General features: G+C 55.7%; 2 protein-coding genes across 3 annotated transcripts; both read right to left on the bottom strand.

Moving 5' to 3' along the window:
• Positions 1-2,024: 2,024 nt before the first annotated feature.
• Positions 2,025-15,388, bottom strand: ADIPOR1 (adiponectin receptor 1). 2 transcript variants are annotated; one of them, XM_068985658.1, is made up of 8 exons: positions 15,332-15,388; positions 7,912-8,145; positions 6,783-6,899; positions 5,987-6,158; positions 5,416-5,602; positions 4,241-4,428; positions 3,115-3,308; positions 2,025-2,814 (listed from the first exon to the last, which is right to left on the bottom strand). In XM_068985658.1, exons 2-8 carry the CDS (start codon positions 8,050-8,052, stop codon positions 2,686-2,688), a joined length of 1,128 nt encoding a protein of 375 aa, XP_068841759.1. In that variant the 5' UTR covers positions 8,053-8,145; positions 15,332-15,388; the 3' UTR covers positions 2,025-2,685. The 2 variants fall into 2 exon arrangements, with proteins under 2 accessions (XP_068841759.1, XP_068841758.1); XM_068985657.1 differs by lacking the exon at positions 15,332-15,388 and adding an exon at positions 15,029-15,131.
• Positions 15,389-20,302: 4,914 nt separating this feature from the next.
• CYB5R1 (cytochrome b5 reductase 1) lies at positions 20,303-25,217 on the bottom strand. The gene is made up of 9 exons (XM_068986212.1): positions 25,172-25,217; positions 24,717-24,866; positions 24,531-24,603; positions 23,934-24,040; positions 23,584-23,713; positions 22,864-22,947; positions 21,689-21,774; positions 21,165-21,264; positions 20,303-20,864 (listed from the first exon to the last, which is right to left on the bottom strand). The coding sequence occupies exons 1-9, from the start codon at positions 25,184-25,186 to the stop codon at positions 20,692-20,694; spliced, it is 918 nt and encodes a 305-aa protein (XP_068842313.1). The 5' UTR covers positions 25,187-25,217; the 3' UTR covers positions 20,303-20,691.
• Between the last annotated feature and the right edge of the window lie 1,172 nt (positions 25,218-26,389).

The raw sequence follows: 26,389 nt of genomic DNA, 5'->3' as shown, positions 1-26,389 counted from the left end.
AACTGCTGAGCCTGCGCTCGAGAGCCCGGGAGTCACAACTGCTGAGCCTGCACTCGAGAGCCCGGGAGTCGCAACTGCTGAGCATGTGTGCCCAGAGCTTGTACTCTGCAGCTCTGTCCTCTGTACTCTTCTGGTTTGGGAGAAGCCCCCCAAACCAGAAGCCCATGCAATGAAGAGTAGCCCTCGTTTGCTGCAGCAAGAGAAAGCCTGCACATGGCAACGAAGACCCAGCACAGCCAAAGAAAAAGATGCTCAGGAGATGTCCTCGCTTAGACCCTTTCCCTGGTCCTGTCCACCAGCAATGAGGAAACATACACACGGGGCCTCACCAATAGCTGAGGGTCTGTTTCCTCAAGTACAGTACGGATGGAGCTAGACCAGATGTGGTCCTTTCTGTACTAGTGGACGCCTCCGAGGGCCAGACAAGCGGCTGCACTGCTGGGGAGGGCTGAGGGTGAGCCTGAGAGGCAGCCCTTTGTAACGATACGGCTGCTATTGGGCTGAGGTGGGCTGCTTCCACTGTGCAGCCCACAGGTCAGCAGTTTGAGACTTCTGCACTCAGTTAATTCTGTGCATTTTTGAACAGCACCTCAGTGCAGTCACACCAGATATAGTATCTCTAAGTAGCCCTACTCCCTTCTCCTAATCTTGAGATTCAGCCACATTGTCCTTCCTGTAACTAGTTCTCATTGCTGAACTGTTTCATAAGAATAAACCAAGATTTATTTTTCCACTCAGCAGTTCTGGACATTTGGCTTGTCTGCAGTATGTTGCTATGTACAGCTACAATGAAACTTTTTAGTACAAGCTAAGTTTCTCAAGGGTGAGTTTTTTAAAATGTGAGTTGTGACCCACTGATGAGTTATGAAACAACTTAGTGAGTCAGAACCAGCATTAAAAAAAATTTTTTAAGCATCCCGTGCTGGAAGCACTGGAGCCGCTTAACCACTGACTGCCAGGGAAGTCTCCCAACATTTTTTAAATGAAGTAACTTAGGTGCCAGATGCTGCTCACACTGTAGTGTTATTTCATGTAATGTTTGACTGTTGTAACCTGTGTATCCTCCACACACCCAGAGTGGTCCCATGGATGATTCCCCAGCAGCGTCTGGTCAGATCCCCATCTGTACCAACACGCAGTCTTAGAATTCTCAGTTTTACTTTGTGGCTGCTCTGGGTCGTTGCTGGGTAGGGGTTTTCTCTAGTTGCGGCGAGTGGCGTGCAGGTCTCCATTGCGGTGGTTTCTCTTGTTGCTGAGCACAGGCGCCAGGGTACACAGGCTTAGTTGCCCAAAGGTATATGGGATCTTCCCAGGCCAGGGATTGAGCCTATGTCCCCTGCATTGGCGGGTGAACTCTTAACCACTAGACCACCAGGAAAGCCCACCATCTTAAGATTTTAATTTGTGCCAATCTGGTAGGAGTCAGTTTGGCTTTATGTTTTCCTGATTAGCGCTGGAGGCAGAGATCTGTTGGCCTCGTTCAAGTTTTTAAAAGGATCATTTATTCACCTGGTTGTTCAAATTTGACTGCTGAAGTGAATCCAACTCTGTAACTTGCGAAGACCCCCATCCGGTACCTATACTAGCTCACGAGGCCCACTTGTAGGCCTTTCGTATCCAGTGGACACAGCTTGGTCAGGACATTATGCAGAGGCAGAGAGAGGTGTGGAGTGACCTCTCGGTGAGACAGCCTTAATCACAGCGGCTTCCAGAGTCTACAGCATTCTGCGGCAGGCCGCCTGTCACGCAGGCATCTTCTGGTCACGGGAGGCTGCTGCAGCACCCTGACGGTGCCAGGGCGCGTCTGTGTCCCCAGGAGAGACGGGCAAAGCGGCCTGGAGGAGCAGGCCTGGGGTCAGCTAGGCTCGCGCACCGGCCCGCCCACGCCAGCCAAACACCTGGGATTCAGACTGGAGCCTCAGCAGAGTCTGGACCGACTCCGCTGGCTTCAGTCCTCTGGAGTTACGTGCGAAAAGCAGAGACCACACAGGTTTCAGGATGCCAAGTGTCTTCTGTACTTTATCAGCATCACAGCTTTGCATCAAGATACACAGCAATGATAGCAGGTCTCTTTTTAAAGCTTAGTATTAAATATTAAATATCTTTCCCCACTTTTTACATTACTCTGCCAAGAAAAAATTAAAACTCAAGTTATCTGAAGCCTGGACACACTCCCATGATTAGCCGGGCTGCGTAGAAGTCGGTGGCTTGTTCTTCCTGCCGTGTGAGCGGGCCCAGGCCCTAGAAAGATGGGACCAGGCTGTAATTGTTTTTGAAAAGTGTGCTACAAAAACGGACGGCCTGTTATAAGCCAGGTTACAAAGTCAGGACAGGGGTGAGGGAGGGACAGTTTCTTCCAGAAACGGAATCTCTGAGGAGTCCCAGTCCATCGCTTTTCCCCAGAATGGAGCGAGGAGGGGTCAGATCTCACCGTGAGCTTCCCAGCCCCATCTCTGGGAGGGGGCGGCTGGGGGCAGGGTGGCCGCACCTGCCCTCCCCCACCTTTCTCAGCGAGGGAATGGAGTTTATTGCCCAGTGAGTGTGAAGTGGGCTGAAGCTTGGTTGGTACTGAATTCTCTAAGAGGTTTCTTCTAGAAACAGACAACTCAGACTCTTCCTCTCACTTCAGCAAAGAAGTTATTTTAAAAGCACTTGGGAAGTTCCTCCTGCGCCCCTGGGGGCGGCTCAGAGGAGGGAGTCGTCAGTACAGCCCCCTTCCAGGCCGTATCGGAACTCCTGCAGGTTGGAGACCCCGTAGAAGTGGACGAAGGCGGCCGCCACCACCAGGACATGGAAGATCTGATGAGACTGGAACTGCAGGGACAAGAGAGAAGCTTCAGGGCGATGGCAGGGAGACCTGAGGGAAACGAGAGGCAGCACTCGCCTCTCCTAGTTCCTCCGCAAAATTTCCTGCACCATAAACCCGATACATTTGTTGAAGGAGAAAAAAAACGTGTAGGTCCTGTCAGGGATTCACTCACCCACATGCACCAGCATGAGCAGGGACACGCGTCACCCCAGACACCACCTGCCCATGTCTCTCTCTGCCTCTGACCCCGACCTCCACCTTCGGGCAGACCCACCACCACCGCCCTGCGAAGAGTCATTTCTTACCCATATGTCGAATTTTCCAGGGAAGAAGCGCTCAGGAATGCGTGCGGCATAGAGGCCGGCTCCAGTGATGTACATCACAGCCATGAGGAAGAACCAGCCCATCTGGCCCACCGTGGTGGCCTTGACGAAGCCCTCCGCGATCGTGAAGTGCATGGTAGGCACGACGCCGCTCAAGCCAAGCCCCAGGAACACCCCTGAGCAGACGGATGGAGCGTGTCAGGCACAGGGACGGCCCTGCTGCCCTGCTGATACAAGTTACTTTCTGGTGAACAGCACGTGTTCAGGAAATTTTGCACAAGATGGAGAGCCATCATCAGATGCTGCTTCAACGTCCAGAGTGGGAAGGAGGCTGGGTAAGTGCTGACACAGCCGTTCCCTCCTATGGAGCGCCAAGAACAAACATCGTGTGTTCTTTATTATCTGTTGAGCAACCTAGGCGATCATGTGCATCAGAACTCTGATGGCTGCCTCGGCTACAAAGCCGAGATGGTTAAGGAATAGGAGTCTGACCTCCTGAGGGGACAGACCCCAGTGAGAAGCCATCAGATAAAGAGCAGATGGCGCCCCTCCACACCAGGCCCCTGCCCACGGCCGCCGGGCAGGGCTCCGCTTCACCTCTGCAGACGCCCTGGGTGAGGCACCATTGGCTGGTGCTCGATGAATAGTTAACTCTCTTAAATGAGGGTTAAACCACGGCGATGTTAAGTCTCAAGGGACTGGAGACAGTGGTAATTGACGTGTGGCTGCAGTAAAGCTGGAGTCTGGACAAGACACCAGGAAGGGGCTCCTGCTCACAGCGACCCTGTCCCTCAACACGGCTCGGGCTCAAGGCACTTTCTCTACCAAGCCACGCCTTTCATTCCCATAGGAAAAGAACTCCCGGTGAGCTAGAGACTGTGTTTCTTACCTTCCTCAAACCAGATGTAAGAGTAGTCTTTTCTGCACTTTAATTACTGTCCTATTGCCATTTCGCTGAAATAGTATGAAACTTGCAGGGGAACTGAGCTTTGAGAATTCACGCTGTTTTTAAAGTTCTAAACACAGGTCAGGGTCTGGGTGGGGGCCGAGGGCTGGCCCCTTAGGCTCAAGGCCCAGACACGCCCGGGCACCCTGCCTTGCGACCCACCTGCTCGCGTCTGCCGGTGCTTGGGCGTGGCGAACCGGTCCCACTGCGCCACGACGATGGCGGAGATGCCCAGGGCGCAGACGATGGAGAGGTAGATGAGCCGCGGCTGCGGGGAGCAGTAGAAGGAGTAGTAGAGCCAGGGCACGAAGCTCCCCATGATCAGCAGCGCGATCCCTGAGTAGTCCAGCCTGAAAGAGCCAGGGCGCGGGCCGCCAGTGGAGGGGCGGGGCGGCCAGTGGGAGGGCCGCAGGGCGGGGCGGCCAGTTGGGGGGCCCAGTGGAGGGGCGGGGCGGCCAGTGGGAGGGCCGCAGGGCGGGGCGGCCAGTTGGGGGGCCCAGTGGAGGGGCGGGGCGGCCAGTGGGAGGGCCGCAGGGCGGGGCAGGCTCTACTGCCCTCGGCCCGACCGGAGCCCCCACTCCCCATGCGGTCCGGCCTGTGTCCTGACTCAAACCCCCACACGATCAGGCACTGTTTGGGGCACCTTTGAAGGGCACCCCTTTGCCCAGGCTGTCAACAGCCACACCCCCTCACAGACACTCAGCCAGGAGCTGCATCCATCACAGTCCAGCCAGGCCCCAACTTCCATGTGGCAAGGACTCTGAGTACTCCCCAGTTCTGACAGTTCTAAAGCCAAAACCCTTATCGTGGGAGCATCACTAAGGCGGTAGTAGTCTCTTTCAGTTGACTTTAATGATAAAAACGTATTACTTGTTGCTGGTGTTACTGAGAAAAACAGAACAACTCAGCAACACTTCCAGAACCAAAAATAACAACAACAGAAACGAGCAAACAGAAGCCCAGGCTCAGCGCTGGGGAGGACGGGCGTCTGGGGCTCCTGATAAGCTCTCCCGGCGGGTGGGCAGGGTGCCCGCGGGCGGCAGCGCCCTGACGGGAAGGGGGCGCGGCCGGGCGCTTGGTGCGGGAGAGCGTGGCGGCACCGCCAGCCTCTGGACAGCGCTGCGCTGGGATGACGTCTACCCACAGCGGGCTCTGTCTGGAGGAGGCTGCAGTGAGAATTTTCAAGTCGGACTTAAGAGAAAAGCTTCCTGACCCTCTTACACCCACAAAACATCAGGGAATCTTGAGGAGCCCCTGCAGTTGCCAGGACCCCCCAGCACCCGGATCACGGGCGTGAGGACAGCACGTGGCTCTCCCCCACCATCCCTGTGACTCACTTGGAGAAAGTCCGGGAGACTTTCTCTGAATGACAGTAGACAGTGTGGAAGAGCCAGGAGAAGCTGAGGCAGAGCACCGCTCCCAGGAAGAACATCCCGAACACCACCTTCTCCTGGAGCGGGGCCATGAAGTACATGTTTGGCCTCAGCATGGTCAGGATCCCCAGGAAGAGAAACAGCACAAAGCCTGCAGCAGGGGGAGAGGGGAGCCTGAGGAGAAAGGCAACAGGCGATGCTCTAACCCAGCCCTGACGCCACAGGCTGAGCTGCGGGAACCCAGAGACCCAGACCAAACAGAGCGTCTGCCGAACGCTGACGTGTCCTTTCTAGACGGTGGATCTCTGACGGGACGGAGCCGCCAGCCCCGGGACGGTGCTGACCACAGAGGACATCCGTTCCGACGTCTCCCCCACTCGCACACCAGTGATGAAGGGCCCTGCGCTCCCCGGCAGTGTAAAGACACCACCAGCTCCCTCATAATCGCGACAACGGTGTTTCTCCTTCCCGTGGACAAAGGCCACACAGCTCCCGGGCAGGAAGCAGACGAGCCCGATGTCCCCCGGGGCCTCACCAAGCAGGTGCGTCCAGATGTTGCCGGTCTCCGTGTGGATGCGGAAGATGCTCTTGAAGCAGGCGCGGAAGGAGGGCATGGGCGGCCGGTGGCCGTGCAGCAGGTAGTCATTGTCCTTCAGCCAGTCTGGGAGCACGTCGTACGGGATGACCCTCCAGCGGCCCTCCCAGACCTGCAACCACATGCGCTCTAAGCAGGGCTGGGAGCCACGAGCCTCCCCAAGGACGTGGCGTGCAGGAGAGCATCCGCCGGGTTCCAGAGGGTCCTGGGGAGCGGTGGGGGCCAGCCCGAGGCTGCAGACACCAGGATAGCAGGAGCGAGGCTGCCCCCGGACCCCCGCTTAGAGTGTCTTTGTTCTTGTGTCAGGAAGCTTATCTGGATGTGCTTATCTGAGCAGGTCAGAATATGGCAGGACCTCCTCTCAGCTACCTGAGAAATACACGTTTACCGCCCCCCCCCCACACTCTGGCGGCTGTCTGTCATCGTCCCCCCTAAGTTCTCACTGTGTTGAGACTTTTCAGAGCAGGAGTTCTTAATCTAGGAGGTAAAGACAGCGGACAGTGTCCAGAGAGCCGGTGAGCAAGGCTAGTCAGAACTCGTGACACTGCCCCCGTGGAAATCATACACATTTTCATGTCAGTTTTGCAGTTATCGGTTTCTACTCATCGCCACTCAGAAATGACAAGCTCTGATAACACAGCTCGTCGTGAGTGCGTGTTCAGCGTGTTGATAAAGGTGCAGTGCTCCCGCCTCAGCCCCGGGCGGGTGAGCCCGCCCCCTCCCCGCGGGACGGGACCTTGTACACGAACTCCTCCATCTTCTCCATGGCGTGGTGGGCCTGCAGGGGCAGCGTGAGCACTCGCACCTCCTCCTCCTCCTCCTGCGGCCCTGGGCAGGCCTGCTCCTCCTCGGCCTGTGGGGAAGGGGAGAGCGGCTGCAGCCCTGGAGGGCCTGGGGACGCACGCGTCCGGCGCCCAAGAGGCAGGCCACGCCGCCCTCTGCCCGGCCTCTCCTGCACACAGGCCTCGGGTCTGCTCTCCGGAAGCAGGATGCTACCTGAGTTTGCAATGTCACAAGCGCTGGGGGAGAGCGCGCCGCAGCGCCCAGGGGAGAGGCCAAGGGAGCCAGCGCCTGAGGCGCAGGGTCAGCAGCCCAGGCCTGCACCCAGGCCCTGGCAGCCCACCTCTGTCTCCAAGATGGTGGCCCTCAGCTTCCCCCAGTTTCCCAAACACTTCTCATTTAGACCGCTGAACGAGGAGGAATAAGACAGAGGCTCAGAGATCCGCTAAGACTCTCAATCTGATCGGTGCCCTGTGCACCGGCCCTGGGGCCCAGACAGTGTCCACCTGCTCCGGGAGAAGCCAGGCCTCAGAGCCGGCTCCACAGGAGCAGCACAGGAGGGCCTGAGAGGGCTCGCCTCCCGGGAGACCTCCAGAGCCGAGGCGGGGAGGGCAGTTCCTCCGTGGGGCGGGTTTTTCTCCTGCGATGCTTCCTCTTAGATCTTGTGATAGAGGAACACCCCCCACCCCCCACCAAATTCATCCTCTGTCCGTCTAGGCACAGAGTCCCTGGTCTCCCTGAGTGGGGATGCTACTGGGGTTTTGCTCAGGCACAACGAAAAGCCCACTTGGCTGTACAAGAGGCCCTGCCAGGTCCCTCCAGGGACAGGGCCTTATCTCCCCCCTCCGCCCCTCGGGGACTCTGAAGAATGAGATAAAGCGGCCAGGTGCGGCCTCCACAGCAGCCTGGGGCAGCACCTGCTCCTCCCACGAGCCTTCCAGCTGGCCAGATAGGCAGGGATTTTCGATGGTATATGGAGCCTGGCCTGACTGCTTCCTGCCTTCGTCAGGACAGACAGTCCAGGGCGCTGTGGCTCTGGGGAGACCAACAGGTCTCAGGAGAGGCTGACCAGGGAGATGACTTACTTTGGTTGGGCTGGTGACCGCCCGCTTGCCCTTCTCCTCGAGCAGGGGTCCCAGCTCGGCCAGCTCCACTGTGTCGGCCACCCTGTTGCTGGCGGGAGCCCCGTTGCCCTGGGCCACCGCGGGTCCCTTGTGAGACGACATCAGGATGGTACCTTGGGGCCCTCCGGCTTCAGCCTGGGGAGAGCGTGGGGTCTCTTGGCCCCAAGGGCCAGAGAGCTCCCTGTGATGGGGACACTGGAAGCAAACACAGACACAGCGTGTTGACAGTTTATCCTTCTGATGTCTCATTTCTGAAGTCAATACTGAGAAAGAGACAGCCCCCCACTCATACCCCCTCTAGTCCCAGCGGCCAGTTAACTGCACCTCTCCTCCTCTGTACCATCAGCCTTTACTGAGGCTTCACTAACCTTAAAATCTGAACACCTAGTTGCTTCAAAAGATTTGTGTGTTTTGCACCAAACTGTCACCCCAGAAAAACAGCTACCCACCCCACATCCCTCCCACAAACACGGAGCCCGTTCAGTGAGCCGAGTTTATCCTGGTTCCCAGTGCTGGCCCTGGAAAAGCCTGGCTCCAAGACTGAGCAGCAAAAAGAGGAAGCCGAAGCCTGGCTGTAATCACCACAGGCCACCCAGGCTGAGACGTGAACCAACTGTCAACTGAGCTCAGCAGGCTTTACCTACAAACGCCCTGAAACGTGTGCGCCGCCTACAAAAGTGGGCCGAGGGTGGGCTGGCGGTCCAGGGGTCGCCCTGAAACGCGTGCGCCGCCTACAAAAGTGGGCCGAGGGTGGGCTGGCGGTCCGGGGTTAACTTTGCAAGGCCTGATGCTTCTGCTGGAGGATCACCACCCGGCTCTGTGAGGAGAGCACACTTGGCTCACAGCCCTGTCTTGCAGCAGCAGTAACTCACCTGGCCGTGGGAGGCTGAAGACACGAGGCAGCCCCCCCTTGCCCTGCCACCAAACCAGCTCAGCACAGGCCTGTCCCAGCAACCACAGGTCATAACCAAGGCCCCACTCCAAAGAGCTTTGGAGCTGAGACACAGACCCTGTAGGAGGCAGTCTTTAATCAGGCCTCAGGAAGATAAGATGAACGTTAAGAGGAGGGGAAAAGTGCCCCAAGACTTCCGACCCCCCCGCTCCCAACAAAGGAATTTACTGCTCACAGCAACAGCAGCCAGAATAGTAACATTTTCCTGCATTGGTCACCTGAGCCCTGGGAGCCACCAGGCAATGCAGAGATGGCCAGGTAACACCTGCACGGAGCAAGCTGCCCTCCGGGGAGGAAGCAGAGCTCGGGGGCCACCTCCTTCATCAGGGCGGTCAGCACAGCCTCGCCCCCGAGGGGGCAGTTCTGTCTCCACAGTGGTCACTGCGCATCCACCTTTGACATGTGCACCTGCTCTTCTACCCGAGAGCCACCTCGGTTCCTTCTCAGAGATTAAGACCGGATCTGTGTGGTCAGGTGAGGGCAGCCCGCAAGTTTCCAAACAGTCATGCCAGGCTCAGCCATCGGCACAGCTGAGAGCTGGTTCAGGAGAACAAATGACCGTGACTCCGTCCACAGACCCCGCTCTGGTGCCGACACACAGGCACTGGCTCCTCCTCCACACAGGCAGGACTCTGCCAGGAAAGATGCCAGCCCACAGCCGCAGCCAACGACTGAGCCCCTGGAGAGCAGGAAGCCAGAGGCCCACGAAACCCTCAGGAGACAGGCGGCCCACGTGAGCAGAAACACTGGGCAATCTCTTTCAATAGGCTGACCACAAAGACACATTTCCTCAAACTGAAGTACTCCCGGACAAACAGCTTTAAGAAGAAACAACTGACACTGCAGTGAAAACACAGATAGCTCTGGGCACCCCAGACAAGGATGAGAAGGGGGATATACTCAGCTAGAGTCCAGTACTCGAGAGGCGGCCACTAGGGTCAGAAATAGACATTTTCTCAGGTTCTGGGATGCGGTGCCACACAGATCACTAATTTATGCATGTCCCTGATTGTGGTCAGAACCTGTATTTCAGAATAGGTGGAAGAATGACGGAGGCAGCATTCCCACCAGCAAGCATGTGACCCGCTAGCTAAGGTGTTACGCACTTGTGCCCCTGGGCTGCTCTCTGTCCCCATCCCCAGAGCAGCCAACACCCCCCCGGAATACTTAACAAGTGCACTTAGTGCCAGCGCCCCGAGGTGCTTTAAGGCACTGTGCAAAACCCCAAGTCATGCAAGTCGCTGTCCTGAAGGAGCCTGTAGCCCGGTGGCATGAGGCCGCCCGCGGCACGTGCAGAACCAGGGGCAGCGCCACTGCTCCAGCAGGAGAGCGCAGGAGAGCCCTGGGCTAGGATGGCGCACCCCCGGTGCAGGTGAGTGCTGTGGGCCTGACTCACCAGTGGGGGTGAGAATGATACACATTATACGCCGGGCAGTCAGGGCCAGAGAGCAGGCGCGGACTCCAGCCTGGCGCACTTCCAAACTTCCTCACTGGGTCTGACGCTCTCACGCCCTCAAGCCCAGCGTCCTCCTAGGAGGACCTCGGTCTTGTGGCAATCTTCAAAGGCTTTCCTCGTTCAGTCGAAACCACCTTCTGTTGCTTCTGAGCCCCTCTGGCTCCCACACCCCACCCCCAGCATTATCTCTAGACCCAGAGTCACTAACTCTGACAGGCACCCGGTAACTCACAAGCCAGGCACGTTACAGCTCATCACACAAGACACATCGCCACGCATCAAAGAACAGACGGCGACGCTCAGCGGAGGTCACGTCACCACAGTGAGCAGAGTCCACCGTCCAGCGGGGTCTTCTAAACTACCAACACAGGGACAGGAAGGGAGAGAGAGGGGGCGGAGGTCTGGTAAGAAAGAAAAGCAAGTAACGCTAGAACCTGAAAGTCTCCTTGGCAGGGTGGGCCTCTCACAGACGGCTGACGACTGGGACAGGTGAGCCTTCCGGCACCCGCTGTGCCGCGCCGGCGCCAGCCCCTGGGGCGCGAGGACGGACTCTGGGCACTCAGAGCCAGATGGCCTTCACTGTCCCACGAGCTTTGCTTCTGATATTTTAATATTTCATGGGTTTCTTAAAATTTTTTAAAGATTAATTTTATTTACGGCTGTGCTGGGTCTCTTGCTGCGCCGGCTTTCTCCAGTTGCGACGAGCAGGGGCTTCCCTCCGGTTGCGGGTGCAGGCTCTAGGCCATGCGGGTTCAGTAGCTGCTGGCTGCGGCTGCGGTGGTCGCAGCTCCCAGCTCGGGCGCAGGTTCAATAGTCGTGGCGCCCGGACTTCGCTGCTCCCTGGCATGAGGGGTCTTCTTGAACCTGTGTCTCCCGCATTGGCAGGTGGATTCTTTACCACTGAGTCGCCAGGGAGGCCCTCACAAACCTTCCTGTCCTTATATGTTCTAGAGGAGACACCTTTCTCCTCAAAATCGCCACATCCAATGAAGCAGTTATAATTGGGCCAAACTCCACTGAGTGCATTTTTGATGGGATTTCTTTACTTCAAGTTAATACATCTTTGCCACTAAGCTCTCCCACTGGATAGCCCTGTGACATTGGAGGGCAGGGCTGTGGGGGCAGGGGCTGCCTGTGCTCCTATGAACAAGATTATCTGGCGCCAAACTTGGGGAAGCACTGATTCTTAGTTGCCAGCCTTCGTTGGTGAGTTTATTTCCCTCACACTTTTGGAGACGTTTATTTTGTGAACCAGTTCCCAAGTTTTTCACATTATAGTACACTCCTTCTCAGGAGTCAAAGGCACAGAACTTCTAGAAATTTTTAATCTAGGGTCCCTGAGCCCTTGGAGGTTCCACAAGTTAAGCTCCTTCTTACGCCTACCTGACTCTCACAGTAAAGCAAGACTTGTTCTTGTTCTGACTCTTTGCAACCTCATGGACTGGAGCCCTCCAGGCTCCTCTGTCCACGGGATTCTCCAGGCAAGAGCACTGGAGTGGGCGGCCATGCCCTCCTCCAGCGGATCTTCCTGACCCAGGGATCAAATCCACATCTGCATTGCAGGAGGATTCTTTTTTTTCTTTCCTTTCGAACGATGGAGGCAGAGTTTTTTTTTGTAAAGCACACACATCAAGGACCAGTTTGCTGTTAGATCGCTGCACAGATGCAGTCCCAGCAACAGGCAGAAAACGCCACGACCACAGTGTCCATTCACATTCGGTGGGCTTGTCCTCATCAGCAGAAAGATTGAGCCAAGCAACCGTGATTTCTATGCTGCTGCTGCGTTGCTTCAGTCGTGTCTGACTCTGTGCGACCACATGGACGGCAGCCCACCAGGCTCTGCTGTCCCTGGGATTCTCCAGGCAAGAGTACTGGAGCGGGCTGCCATTTCCTTCTCCAAGGAAGATTCTTTACCACTGAGCCACCAGGGAGCCCAAAACAAGACGAGTCCAAGCAGTAAGGACAGAGAACACAGTCGTCTCTGCCGCTCTGTCAGGGAAGGTGGCTGCGTAGCGCTGCTGGGGGAAACGAGTCAAGGCAAAGGCTTACATTTGAAAACTGCTGAATTACAACAGTGGAGCCTCAGCTTTCCTATTTAAGTACAAGTGTCACCGACTTAAGAGTCTGCAATGAAAACCCAGAATCTGACTTTCTTTGTAGCTCTTCTCCAGGTAAAGCTATCTCAACAGAAACAGGTCTTTTTTGAATCCCAAACAGACAGGTAAGCTTTCCAAATGCCATAACACAAGGTAAAGTAAACAGGAATGGGAACGCGTTTCATACCAGCCCTTGATTTTAATACCTGGCTTTTAAGTACATTAACGCATCATATGGTCACTGTATACTGTGAGAGCCCAGATGAAACAAGTAAACGAGATACATGTCTAAGAGCGAATCACTCGGAACCAGTTTGCCTCGAGGGCACTTTCAAGGATCTATTCAAGCTAAGACAACTTCATACGCAGTAACCATGCCCCCAACATTTCTGAGCAGGAAAAGGCAATTCACCTTGAAAATAGTGAAAGGAACACAGTCCAGTGGGGACATGAGGGATGAATGGACATTAAGGGCAAACCTAACAACTCTGATGGGCACCAGCACCAGAAAACACCGCACCAGTACTGGTGGAGCGTCTGCACGTAGAGATGGCTTCGGTTTTCCCTGGTGGCTCAGGCGGTAAAGAATCCACCTGCAATGTGGGGGACCTGGGTTCAGTCCCTGGGTTGGGAAGATCTGGAGAAGGGAAAGGCTACCACTCCAGTATTCTGGCCTAGAGAATTCCTTGGACTTGTAGTCCATAGGGTCGCAAAGAGTCACACATGACTGAGCGACTTTCACTAACTTCACTTAGTTCACCAGTATGATCACCAGTAGGTGGGGTTGTGTTCCAAGTGTGTCAAACAGTTCCTTTCTGGCTTTATATTAAAGAAGCCAAGGAGATTTCTTAGGGAAATAAACAACAGACTTACTGGCCTAGAAAGAAGGGAAAATTCTTTACTGTCCACAAAGAAGCGTGGCGTTGTGGCTGCAGAGACAAGGCAGAGAGGAGCCTGGCCTTGATGTTAAGAGGAGGCAGCAACTCATCTGTCTCCTAGCACCGCTACAAGGCTAAACGCCATAAGCGCTGGAGGAATTCAGGAGGAAGCTCAGTTTGAGCTGGAACATCAGGAAAGGTTTTGTGGAAGATTTTAAGAAAGGATTTTGATAGGTAAAGATAGGATCAAAGCATTCCTGAGGGTAGTGCTGTGAACCTGGGCAGGCTCAAAAGAACAGAGACCCCAGGGCAGTGAATAATCCACTTTCCACAAGGAAATCTTGGAAAGGCAATGTGAGGCCAGACTTAAGAAGCTGAAGACAGTCTAAAAGCTGAAATCCGCAGTGCACTTTATCCAGTAGCAACTGGGGGCCCACTGGGAAGGGTGTGCCCTGTATGAACTTTCAACATGCAGGCAAAATAGTTGCTTAAAATTTCTGTTTATCCCCTGGGCACCAGATAGTTTCTTGGCCCCTGAGAAGAGAATGCTTTCAGATTCTACTCAACAATTAGGTACAGTTTCGGGGAGACCTGCCCTAAGATGGCTGCTTACAGGCAACACACCAGTCCTTAAGACTGATGCCCCAAGTACACGGAAGTTACTCCTGGGGTGAAGAAATTCCAGGGCGGCAATCCGTGTGTCAGCGCCCCGCCTGAATCCCAGCACTGCGTGGACACTACCAAACATCAGCAGCAGCAGCTGCGCCACAAGAGGCGATGCAAGCCTAGGTCTTAGTAAACAGCCGTAAACAGACCCTAGAGCCCCTTCACTTCAGAGAGAGCCAGTCAGTCCAGTGCTCGCTTGATTCAAGCGGGGAGCCTATACATCCTTTCCCTGCTGTGTCTTCTCCCTCCGTGGAGGAAACGCCAGATTAACATAGCAAAGCACTCTGCAGGCCTCCTGTTGCTCCTCCGACACCTGAAGCTCCCTAAATGAAATTCGCCTTGTCCGTTTCCCACTCGCCTGCGTAGCGCCTGAAACCGAGAGGAAACATCTATTCCATTAAAAACTGAAGGCTTGACCAAAAACCTCAAACAGGATGGCACCAAGGAGAGATTTCTGAGGGAATAAAATTTCCTTTTTCCCCAAAGTACTTTAGCTTTCGCTCACATTGCAGCATTTAGGGCCACCTTACACACAGGCCAACTGTCCACCAGCCTCCCCTTCCCCGCCGCCAAGGTGGGGGCACTGTCACGGTCTAGTAACCGCGGGGCTCCTCGGGCTGCCGAAGGCGGGGGCTCCCCGCCGGACGGCCGCTCCGAGCCTCAGGCCCGCAGCCCCTCGGCGCTCGCCTCGCGCGGTCTTGGGACCAGGCTCAGCTCCGGCCTGGCGGCCCTGAGCCGGAGCCTGAAGCCCGACGTCTCACCCTGGCGACTGGTGGGTACGGCCGCCACCGCGGCTGTTGACAGCGGGGGACGCGACTCGCACGGGAGGGGCCGGGAAGGCGGACAGCTGACGCGTTGAGGCTGGAGGAGCGGCCGGCCCCGAGCGGGGGTCCGGGGGCCCTGGGGACGCCCGGGAGGTCCAGCCCTACGGCAGCTGCCTCCGACCCGCGCCGAGACTCCCATGGGGAGCCCGCCCTCCGGCCGATCCCCGCCCTCCGGCCTCCTCGCCACCGAACCCAGGGGAACTTACGGCGGGCGGAGGGCTGTGCTGGGGTCGCGGCACCGGCGCTACATCCCGCGTCGCTGGAGGCGGCCTGCGGCCGAGCGGCCCGGATCGTCTGTGCCCTCCCGGGGCCGGAAGGGGCGCGCAACCGCAGGGCGTCACCTCCGCGAGAGCGTCACGTCCTCTCAGACGCTCGGCTCCCGGCTCTCGCGAAGCCCAATCACAGGCCGGCCCCTTGGACCCGCCCCCAGGACGGCCCCGCCCCTCCACCTGACCCCGCCCGCTCTAGCCCGGTGATCTTCGTTGTTCAGCCGCTAAATCGTGTCTCACCCTGCGACCCCATGGCCGGCAGCACCCCTAGACTCCTCTGTCCGGCAATCTTTCCGCAGTCCGGACCACAGGCCCGCCCCTCGGCCCCGCCTCCCCCTGTGGCCCCGCCCCTCCCGGCGGCCCCGCCCCCCCGCCGTACGACAGCGCCTCAAGTCCCAATCGCAGGTCCGTTCCCCTCGGCCCCGCCTCCCGCTCACGGGCCCCGCCCCCTCGCTCTGCTCCAATCGTAAACCTTCCCTCGCAAAGCCTCGCGGGAACCGCACCCTCCAAGTTGCTAACCTGTGCTCCCGTCGAGGAAGGAATTTCTGGGAATTAGACAGACCTGCGGAGTGAAGTGAAGTCGCTCAGTCGCGTCCGACTCTTCGCGACCCCATGGACTATATCCTACCAGGCTCCTCTGTCCATGGAATTTTCCAGGCAAGACTACTGGAGTGGATTGCCAGCAATGCTGAATTTCCTGTCCCGCACCTGTCCTCTAGGCTGGGCACTTCTTAATTCTTCTTCTTCAACCTCATGGCCCCTCCTTTCTGCAAATATTTACTGAGCGCCCCACGCGTGTGAGGCATGAGGCCAGCAGGTTCCTGGTCAGGAATAGCGGCGAGGCATTGGCTGGCCTTTCTCGCGGACTCCCTGCTCTGGCCCGGGCTCCGGCTGAGGCTGGATGGGGACCGCAGGGTGCCGCAGCCGCCATCTGGGGGCATGACACCTCATTTGTCACGAGGCTGGTAAGTGACCAGTCTATTCAAGATGCAGAGACACGGTGGTTTATTATAATCCTGATATTTCAGGGTCTTTTCCAACGAGAAGAGCCGACTCAATGGACGTGAGTTTGAGCAAGCTGTGGGAGTTGATGATGGACAGGGAAGCCTGGCGTGCTTCAGTCCATGGGATAGCAAAGAGTTGGACATGACTGAGCGACTGAACTGAACTGAGCGGATGCTTCAGGGCAGTGGGAATAATTCTCCAGGTGCTGGTTAAAACTGTAGGCTCTGAAATCACATAGACCCAGGCTTCCATCACTAGGTAGCCTCTGACCTTGAGCACGTTTTTGAACCCTCCATGATAAGTACCTCGTCTGAAAAATAGGAATAAAACAGTGCTGTTTCATGGGCTCTTTGTCAGGATTGAGACAATTTATGCAGGTTTTTGGCTTGATGCTTAGCAAATCATAAATGCTTCACAAATCTTAGCTATCATGTGCTGTCCACTGTATAAAACCCTCAGAAATGGCTGCTGTCCACAGAAGTTTGCTCTCAGCTTGGCATTAAAGGCTCTCACCCACTCTCAGGCCTCACCTGCCTCCACTTGCCCTCTGGCATTTGGGCTTCAATGAACTTGCCGAGTTCTCCAACATGAACTTCTCTTCTGTCCTTCAGGCTTTTGTACACGCCGATTCTTCTGTTGGAACACCCACCCTGTCATTCTCTGCCAAAAGATCCAAGCAACTTACAATGCCCAGTTCTGGTTTGCTTTGGACCAAGACAATCCTAGGTTCATACTCAGGCTCTGCCAGCCACTGACCAGCTATGTGACTTCCTACATGTCCTGGCTCCCAGACTCAGGATTATCATAAGGATTCAGTTACACCATGATCATGATCAAATCCCTTACAATTATACAGTGGAAATGACAAATAGATTCAAGGGATTAGATCTGATAGAGTGCCTGAAAAACTATGGACAGAGGTTAGTGACATTGTACAGGAGGTAGTGATCAAGACAATCCCCAAGAAAAAAGAAATGCAAAAAGGCAAAATGGTTCTCTGAGGAGGCCTTACAAATAGCAGAGAAAAGAAGAGAAGCGAAAGCAAAAGAGAAAAGGAAAGATATCTCCATTTGAATGCAGAGTTCCAAAGAATAGCAAGGAGAGATGAAAAAAAGCCTTCCTCAGTGATCAGTGCAAAGAAATGGAGGAAAACAATAGAATGGGAAAGACTAGAGGTCTCTTCAAGAAAATTAAGAGATACCAAGGGAACATTTCATGCAAAGATGGGCTCAATAAAGGACAGAAATGGTATGGACCTAACAGAAGCAGAAGATATTAAGAAGAGGTGGCAAGAATACACAGAAGAACTATACAAAAAAGATCTTCAAAACCCAGATAATTACTATGGTGTGATCACTCACCTAGAGCCAGACATCCTGGAATGTGAAGTCAAGTGGGCCTTTGGTAGCATCACTACAAACAAAGCTAGTGGAAGTGATGGAATTTTAGCTGAGCTATTTCAAATCCTGAAAGATGATGCTGTGAAAGTCCTATACTCCATATGGCAGCAAATTTGGAAAACTCAGCAGTGGCCACGGGACTGGAAAAGGTCAGTTTTCATTCCAATCCCAAAGAAAGGCAATGCCAAGGAATGCTCAAACTACTGCACAATTGCATTCATCTCACATGCTAGCAAAGTGATGCTCAAAATTCTCCAAGCCAGGCTTCATCAGTATGTGAACCGTGAACTTCCAGATGTTCAGGCTGGATTTAGAAAAGGCAGAGGAACCAGAGATCAAATTGTCAACATCCATTGTATCATCAAAAAAGCAAGAGGGTTCCAGAAAAACATCTATTTCTGTTTTATTGATTATGCCAAAGCCTTTGACTGTGTGGATCACAAGAAACTGTGGAAAATTCTTCAAGAGATGGGAATACCAGGCCACCTGACCTGCCTCCTGAGAAATCTGCATGCATGTCAAGAAGCAACAGTTAGAACTGGACATGGAACAACTGGTTCCAAATAGGAAAAGGAGTACGTCAAGGCTGTATATTGTCACCCTGCTTATTTAACTTATATGCAGAGTACATCATGAGAAATGCAGGATTGGATGAAGCACAAGCTAGAATCAAGATTGCCAGGAGAAATATCAATAATCTCTGATATGCAGATGATACCATCCTTATGGCAGAAACTGAAGAACTAAAGAGCCTCTTGATGAAAGTGAAAGAGGAGAGTGAAAAAGTTGGTTTAAAGCTCATCAGAAAACTAAGATCATGGCATCTGGTCCCATCACTTCATGGCAAATAGATGGGGAAAGTGACAGACTTTATTTTGGGCTCCAAAATCACTGCAGATGGTGACTGCAGCCTTGAAATTAAAAGGCACTTGCCCCTTGGAAGAAAAGTTATGACCAACCTAGACAGCATATTAAAAAGCAGAGACATTACTTTGTCAACAAAGGCCCATCTAGTCAAGGCTATGGTTTTTCCATTAGTCATGTATGAATGTGAGAGTTGGACTATAAAGAAAGCTGAGCGCTGAAGAATTGATGCTTTTGAACTGTGGTGTTGGAGAAGACTCTTGAGAGTCCCTTGGACTAACAAGATCAAACCAGTCCATCCTAAAGGAAATCAGTCCTGGATTTCACTGGACGGACTGATGCTGAAGCTGAAACTCTAATAGTTTGGCCACCTGATGCGAAGAACTGACTCATTTGAAAAGACCCTGATGCTGGGAAAGATTGAAGCGGGAGAAGGGGACAACAGAGGATGAGATGGTTGATGGCATCACTGCCTCGACGGACATGAGTTTGAGTAAACTCTGGGAATTGGTGATGGACAGGGAGGCCTGGTGTGCTGTAGTCCATGGGGTCACAGAGTCAGACACAACTGAGAGACTGAACATTTAGCACAATGCCTGCAGTATGGCTGTTAACTAAAAACCATGCTTCTCTTCCTCTCAGAATCTTTTCCAAACTCTTACCGTCTGCACCTTCTATCTGTCCCATAGTGCTCACCGTGGTGCAGTTATTTATCATTGTCTTCCTCTAGACTATGAGTTGTTTGGGGTCTAAGAACAGTGAACCCTCAGGACCTAGCACAGGGCTTGGGGCATGGAATGTTTGTATACTGAGTGGATAAGACAGCAACCCATGCGAGAGAAGGAATGAGCTTCTGTGTAGGGAATTCTCTCTGCTGGGGTGCTTCACTCTCTGAGCCCAACAATCCTAAGCAAGATTTTCCTCTTTGGTGGTTAGGTGTCCAAGTGCTCACATAGCCCAGTACATACACATGGCAACTGATCAGATATGCCTGAAGGGACCCCAGGAGCAATTCAGTACTGGCTCTACCCTGGGGGGGGGGCCACAGCCATTCTTTCTGGGGCCCCAGGAGAAGTCATACACAGTTCCATGCAGAAAAACAATGCCAACCTTCCTCCTGTCCTGATGCATTGTTCTGTGCCAGTGTGACTAACAGAGGATCTGAAGAGGGAGGGACCCTGCTGTGATGCCGAGAGGGAGTGGACTGGGACCAGTTGCTGGAACAGGAAAAGGGCAGTCAGGACAGATGGGTCCAGGGAACTCTGTCCAGGCACCAGCCAGTCTGGCCAGGGCTGGTGAGGTCAGGTTACTTTTTAAAGGACCAAGGCTTCTCTTCCAAATAGAAAGACAATACTTTGACTTATTTGCCAGGCACCCTGAAGAATAAACGCAGTGAAGGGCCAAGAGAAGGCAGGAGAGCAGGAGCGGCCAGACCCAGGACCACTGTGAGGGCACCTGGGCTCCAAAGGCTTCCCTCTCACTCATATTCTCCTTCATCCTCCTGAGGCGTCTCCAGGGAAACCCTGCACTTCTGGCTTTGCTGGGACAGCTGCTGAGAGGAGTGTGGACTTTGGGGACAGCTCACGTTTCAGCCAGGGCACAGCCACTCCGAGGTTCAGTGGAAGACCTGAAGAAAACTCTATGCTGGGAAACAGTTCCTCCTCACATTCTCAGCATGAAAAGCCTTGGAAACAAGGACCCCAGACACAACAGCCTCTTAGCCTAACCCCAGGGCCTGCGCCCCATTTATTTGCATAAGCCAGAGGTTTCTGCCGCAGTAGCAGTCTCAGACCAGGGGCAGCCCCCTCCCTCCAGCCTCGGCAGGTCCAGAGCGAGACAGACACCAGACACAGTTCAGATTCCTTTCTCTGAGGCTGAGGAGACCATTTCCCCCCCTCCCTTGTCTTTAAAAGACGAGGTCTCTAAGCCTGCATCCCCACCCCCATACACAGTCTGCTATGGGTTAAGTGCCAAATATTACATGAAACCCATTACACAGGGTTCTTTCACCACAACGACTGCGATGCCATCGGGGAACCAGCCAGTCTGGGAACAGCTGTGCCCGCTTCCTTCTCTCCGACTCATGGGAGAGTCTGCTCCAGGAGCCTGACTTGCATGTCATCACAGGGAGACTGGGGGCCTTCCAAGGGAAGACTCGGCCTGGGCCGTCTTCCATGACTATAAGGATGTTGTTCCTGCAGGGACCGTCCAGACCTGAGCTCTGAGTAAGGCAAACAGGCTGATACTGTCGGGAAGGGCGTCCGGGGCTTATGGCCTTTGGGTGCTGACTGGGGGCAGGGGACAGCCACGGGGCAGGGGAGTGCGGGAGGCTCAGTAGGTGAAGCGCATCTTCGGCGAGTAGCCCAGTTTGTCCAGGCTAGGGTGGCAGGCCTGCTGCACCATCGGGGGTGGTCCACAGAGCAGCAGCAGTGTGTCCTCCCCGGGGGCAGGCAGGTGCTCCCGGATCATGTCCGCAGAGACGAAGCCCTTGCTGTAGGCCCAACCTGCATGGGAGAGGAGCGCGCCACCTTCCAGAGCTGCGCTGGCTGCAGGGGCAGTGTGGGTGGGGCGGGTGCTCTGCACCCTCTGGACTGGCTCCTCAGAAGGCCTCCAGGTGCAGCAGCACCAGTGGTCAGTGGGACAGCTAGCCCTGCCACCCCCGGTCAACAGGAACCGCAGGGAAGGGTCCAGGGGAGCACTGAGTCCATGCACCCGGAGGCTGGCAGCATCAGCGGGCTTCACTGAGACCAGAACCCACGGGAGGGGGAACCCTGATCTGCGACGCCCAGCAATGGGGATGGCACCTTCTGGGGGGTGATCCAGAGTGAACCAGAGCTTAAAGCGGTTGGGGTGTCGGGCCTGCAGCTCCTCCAAGTCCTCTCGTAAGATTATGTCCTTTTCAGTCTGAAATGAAGCGGAGAAGCAAAGTCTTTAGGAACCTTCTCAGATTCTGAAACATAAAAAGTTCTCTGCTATAACAACTCTCCAACCAGGAAAGAAAAAGCAAGCAGAAGTTCAAGGGTATAAGCAAGGCTTTGAGGGAGTTAGGATGAAAGGAAGGAGCCTTTACTGACACAATAAAAGGAATGAAGATCGACTGTGTAACAGGAAACTCAGGGAGCCAGTCTCTGCGCTCTGTAAATGTTTCCTCTTTCTCTTTCCTCAGGGGCCAGGGAAGGAATCTGGCTCAATGCTCTGTCCTGCTTACTGTGGGGAGGACCCTCTACCCCAGTGGGGCCCTGGGCAGAGGCTGGGCCAGTGTATCCACTAGGACCACCCTCCCCACACAGTAACTGTGAAATCCCAGGACTGAGAAAAGCGAAGCAACCTGATTGGCAAACAGCAGAGAGCACTGGGTAGGATCTTCTGGGTCTTTCAGGATGGCCCGGATCAGCTGCAGCATTGGAGTGATTCCTGCGCACAGACACCCCACGGTGAGACACAAGGCCCACTTCCCATCCCTGCCTGTGAGCTGCCCGACCCGATCAGCTTAATTCTACTCACTCAGCCCTTCACTCTGCTTTCCTTCATGTTCTAATCCTCTGTGCTTCTCCTGTGACTTCACAGCACCAACATTTCTGGACGGATGTGCCCTTTATCCCAGACTCACTAAATTTCCTATCTGGTAGGTGACTTGGGATCAGGTGCTCAGTGTTCACATAAGTTCATGTTGTTGAAAAAAAAACCTCAAAGTGAAAGTCGCTCAGTCACGTCCGACTCTTTTTCAACCCCATGGGCTATATATATAGTCCACAGAATTCTCCAGGCCAGAATACGGGAGTGGGTAGCCTTTCCCTTCTCCAGGCGGATCTTCCCAACCCAGGGATTGAACCCAGGTCTCCCACATTGCAGGCAGATTCTTTACCAGCTGAGCCACAAGGGAAGCCCTCATGTTGAAATCCTTCTAAAGAACCAATCCAGGACTCTCCTGAAGTCCGCTGGAGGGTAGGGCTTGATATCCCAAATGACTGTAAGCACCTACTGACTCCGTGATGAGGGTCCTAGAACCCTGGACTTGCAGGTTAAGTGCCTGAGCTTTGGAACTGGGCAGAGCTGCACACTGACCCTGCCTCCAGCCATGTGCGGAAAGTGTTCAACCTCTCCGAACCTCCGTTTTCTCATCCCTAAAAAGGGAAGGCTCATACCTACGTCACAGACACATACGGAGAGACGAGCACAGTGTCTGCCGCAGGCAAACGTCCAACGCCAGTTTTCTTTCTCCACTGTCCTATTCCTAGCGGCTTCTCTGTTCTCACCCCAGATTTATTAGATTCATTCAATTTGAGGTCTTGGGAGAGCCCACCTCATACTGTCAGCTGAAAATAAATTCTGGGAGGGCTTCTACCTGATTACGATTTTGCTTTGCAGCACCCGGGGGGCTCTAGGCACTGCTGGGGACCCCCCAGTTTGGCCATGATTACCAAACCTTCTGAGGGGCACCCGGAGCTGTCACGGCCACGGTCACAATGGAGGGAGGGAGAGGGCAGCCCTGGGGCCATGCACCTGTGCCTCCGGCAATCATTCCCAGGTTCCTGGCCACGCGGGCTTCTGGTGGAGCCTTTTTGTTGGGCTGGATGTTAAACTTCCCTGAGAGGTTAAGCGGAGAGATGGGAGAAAGAACAAAGTCAGTTCAGCGAAGCAAGAAAACAAATGCAGAGTTGGAAACACGGCCCAGGCCAGCTCAGCAGCTGCTGTGGAATCCGATCCTGGGGCGGCAGTGTTGGGCCAGCCCTGACAACGAGACATTTGCGGGACAATCAGGCCAGGACTGTCTGTCCCACGTGATGAGCAACAGGGAGTCATTAGCTGGCTCCTGCAGAGGGTCGCTCCCTGCAGAGGGCGACAGGCATGGGGCCAGGTGGGACTCTACCTCCCCAGGGGCCTAGAGCAGCGCCCAGGATGCCTAATGTACCCGCTGTTCCCATGGGAAGGGCAGACGCCATCGTCAGCCCTGGCTCTCTGCAGCCTGGCCTGAGAGTGAGTCTCTGAGGCGGAGCAGGAGCAGCGCGCCTTTGTCGGCCATCCCCACAGCTGTCATGGCTGCTGAACTGTGAGGATGCGGGACTGGCCTCGGGCACACGGGGCTGCGGAAGACGCCTGTGTCTAACACCGGGGCTGCGTCCACAGGCGGGGCAGGCGGGCCTCACCCCCGTGCACGCACACACAGAGCCACAACCCACAGAGAGGTCCGCGGGCACCAGAGTTGCAGGGGTGGGCCATTACCTTTTCCCGCGTAAGTGAGCAGCCCACTTGGCCCCCGAAACTCCACCACGTCCCCAATCTTCAGGCTATCCAGGTACTGAGACATCTTCCCTCCCTCAGGAAATTTGGGGTGCACGCCCTTCAGATAGACCTGATAAGACAGAACGGAAAGAAGTTTATTTGAATGTCCCTGGCTTCTGAGTCCCCCGGTGACAGAACCTTCCTGAAGCTGGGCAGGGATGACACCAGGGCTGTGTCCTCACGTCCACCAAAGAACATGCAACGCCTCCTACCCAACACATCTTGGAAGTTTCTACAAAGCTCAGAGGGAGGAGGATAAGGGCTCCGGGGGCTCCTTCTGACCCTCTTACCTTGATGACAAGATCCACGTAGCCCTGGTCCTCATCGCTGGTGACGGGAGTGTACGGCCTGATGACCAGGCTGCCGTCGATCCGGGCAGAGAGGTAGACATGTTTGCCTGGGGACCACGTGAGAGCTACATGTGGACCGGCTGCATCCGGCTGCCTTTCAGAACACTCTGGGAGGTCTGAGAGGAGGAAAGCATCTTGCTCCCTACCGGGGTCCCCGTGAGCTACCAGGCAGGGAGGATTCAACCCTTTGAGGCCCTAGCTGGACCCTTCAAAAGCTGCCCTCTGCAGAAACTCTTATCAGCGACTGCCAGGACTTGACTGGAGAGCTGAGGGTCTGGGCAATGGGGAGAAGGGCAGAGATTGCTCAGGAGCAGTATTTGCTCAAATCCTGCAGGAAGGAGGGGGAGTGTTGAGTGCTGAAGATGTCTGGGGGCACCGAAGCCACGCCCAGAGTGGCCCAGGGCACCACGCAGCCTGGAGGGGAGAGGGAGACAGAGCGCAAAGGCAGCGGAAGGGAGGAATGCGGTGCAGGAGACCCCAGGAGGGGAGCCACCCTGTCAGGGCACCAGGGACAGGAGCCCACGCCACCCTTCTTACCCACAGGCAGCCCCAGAACGTGGTGAGCCGTGGGCAGGGCAAAGCGGAACCTCTTGGTGTTGTGGTTCACGGTCTGGAGGACAGATGACAAGCGTCTCACCAGGCAGGTCTGGTGCGGCCAAGGCTCCCGGGCACCCCAGCCACGGTCTAGCGGAGCTCCGGCCCCGCCCCTACTCCATAACTCACAGTCTTGTCTAGCAGTCGCAGCCGGTACTTCTCATTGGGGTCCAGGAGCGTGACTGGCGGCCGGCGGGACCTCCGCACCAGGTAGGCGCCCAGAGCCACGCCGACCAGCGTCAGCAGCCCCACGCCCAGGGAGGCCAGCAGGACCGGGCTCTGCAGGCAGAGAGGGCAGTGACAGCCGCGCTGGGGAAGAGCCCACGGCGCGGGCGGGGACGGGCCCCGGCGACCTGCGCCCCAGGAGGGCTAGCCCGGACTCCGGCCCAGGGGCCAGCCGAGGCCCGGGGGCAGCCTGGGTGGGGCCCCCAGCCCGAGCGTGCGGCCCCGGGACCCCGGCATCCGGGGAGGACGTGAAGCCCTGCTGGGCGGGGCCGGCGGCGGCAGCCCCTGGTCCGGACCTGAGTGCCGGCTCCCAAAGGGGACGGAGTCCCCCGGCGCGGGGTACAGAGCGAGGGTCTTACCGGCTGCAGCCCCATGACGAGAACCGCGGGGCTCGCCGCGCAGCCGGCCGCCGGATCCCACAATGCGCCGCGAGGAGGGAGGGGGAGGGGCGGGCGGGGCCGATGGGCGGGGAATGTGGGCGGGGCCGATGGGCGGGGCCACCGGCGCTCCACCCCTTCTCCCCAGACCCAGGAGCCCTACCCGGAGGGGCTGCCGCTCCAGCCCCTTCTCCCCAGCCTTCGGTCGGTGGCCGCTTGGACCGCTTCGGCTCCAACAGGCAGAGTTCTGTCAAACGTAGACATACCCTGCGGGAGCTGGGAATCTCAAGCGTGCAGATGCTCAGCGAGAGACAGGCTCAAAGCGAGAGTCAGGCTCAAAGAAGAGCGGGAGGGCCTGCCAGTAACTAAGGGTTGTGTAGTCACCTTGGTTTCTCAACAGGCAGAATTTCAACCGGAGGATCCACAGCCTGGCCGAGTCTCCTCAGGAATGACAGGGGCAACTTCGTTGTTTGCTTCCGTGACTGATTTTGCTCGCACCCGGCCAGCAGGCTCATTCAGGAGCTCACTTTGGGTCCAGGTCAAGATTCTCCAGCTTGCTGGGTGGCTCAGTGGTCAAAAATCGCCTGCCCATGCAGGAGATGCGGGTTCCATCCCTGGGCCAGGAGGATGCCTGGGAGGAGGAAAGGGCAACCCACTCCAGTATTTTTGCCTGGAAGATTCCATGGACAGAGGATCCTGGTGGACTGCAGTCCATGGGGCCACAAAAGAGTCGGACAGGACTGAGCACAAGCTCCTTACCAGGATCGGGGTTCTCCTGCCTCCAGGGCCGAAGACCTGGCTTTGGGGGTAGACGAAACTGAATCAGAACCTGGACAGCTTACTCAGCCTCTCTGTGATTCCTGTCTACAGATGGATGTGTGTTATTGTCTGTCTAGTTCATAGGCTGATGTGAGACCCAAGTGAGACATGTAATGTACTTAGCGTGTGGCCTGTCACAGAGCAAAGCCCTCAACAGGCATCAGTTGCTGCAGTGACTCAGCAGACAGTACTGATGCTCGGTTCGGGATTACAGCTGAGCTCTGCTGGCAGGAGTAGCCTGGGACAAGAGGAGTCAGACACAGATGCTGACAGCCTGGAGCACACGTTGGCCAGGATGGCCATTCTCTCTAATGCGCAGTTCCCAACTGGAGTGGCGTTTGCCCTGGATTTCTCCCGAGGCTTGATCCCTTGCTTGCAGAT

The sequence above is a fragment of the Capricornis sumatraensis genome, chromosome 14, assembly GCF_032405125.1.
Source record: "Capricornis sumatraensis isolate serow.1 chromosome 14, serow.2, whole genome shotgun sequence".
In the NCBI taxonomy this organism is placed as follows: Eukaryota; Metazoa; Chordata; class Mammalia; order Artiodactyla; family Bovidae; genus Capricornis; species Capricornis sumatraensis.
The sequence above is the reverse complement of the archived record's forward strand: the minus strand, read 5'-3'. Positions and strand labels throughout refer to the sequence as shown.

What these genes read in the sequence shown, in the direction of transcription:
- ADIPOR1 (XM_068985658.1), bottom strand. Translation starts at nt 8,052, where the DNA reads ATGTCGTCTCACAAGGGACCCGCGGTGGCCCAGGGCAACGGGGCTCCC. An exon ending in CATCTGGACGCACCTGCTTG is followed by an intron (nt 5,603 to 5,986) that starts GTGAGGCCCCGG and finishes CCCCTGCTGCAG; the next exon opens with GCTTTGTGCTGTTTCTCTTC. An exon ending in GTCTCCCGGACTTTCTCCAA is followed by an intron (nt 4,429 to 5,415) that starts GTGAGTCACAGG and finishes TGGCTCTTTCAG; the next exon opens with GCTGGACTACTCAGGGATCG.
- CYB5R1 (XM_068986212.1), bottom strand. An exon ending in GCTCACTTACGCGGGAAAAG is followed by an intron (nt 22,948 to 23,583) that starts GTAATGGCCCAC and finishes TTAACCTCTCAG; the next exon opens with GGAAGTTTAACATCCAGCCC. An exon ending in TCTGGATCACCCCCCAGAAG is followed by an intron (nt 20,865 to 21,164) that starts GTGCCATCCCCA and finishes TCTCCCATGCAG; the next exon opens with GTTGGGCCTACAGCAAGGGC.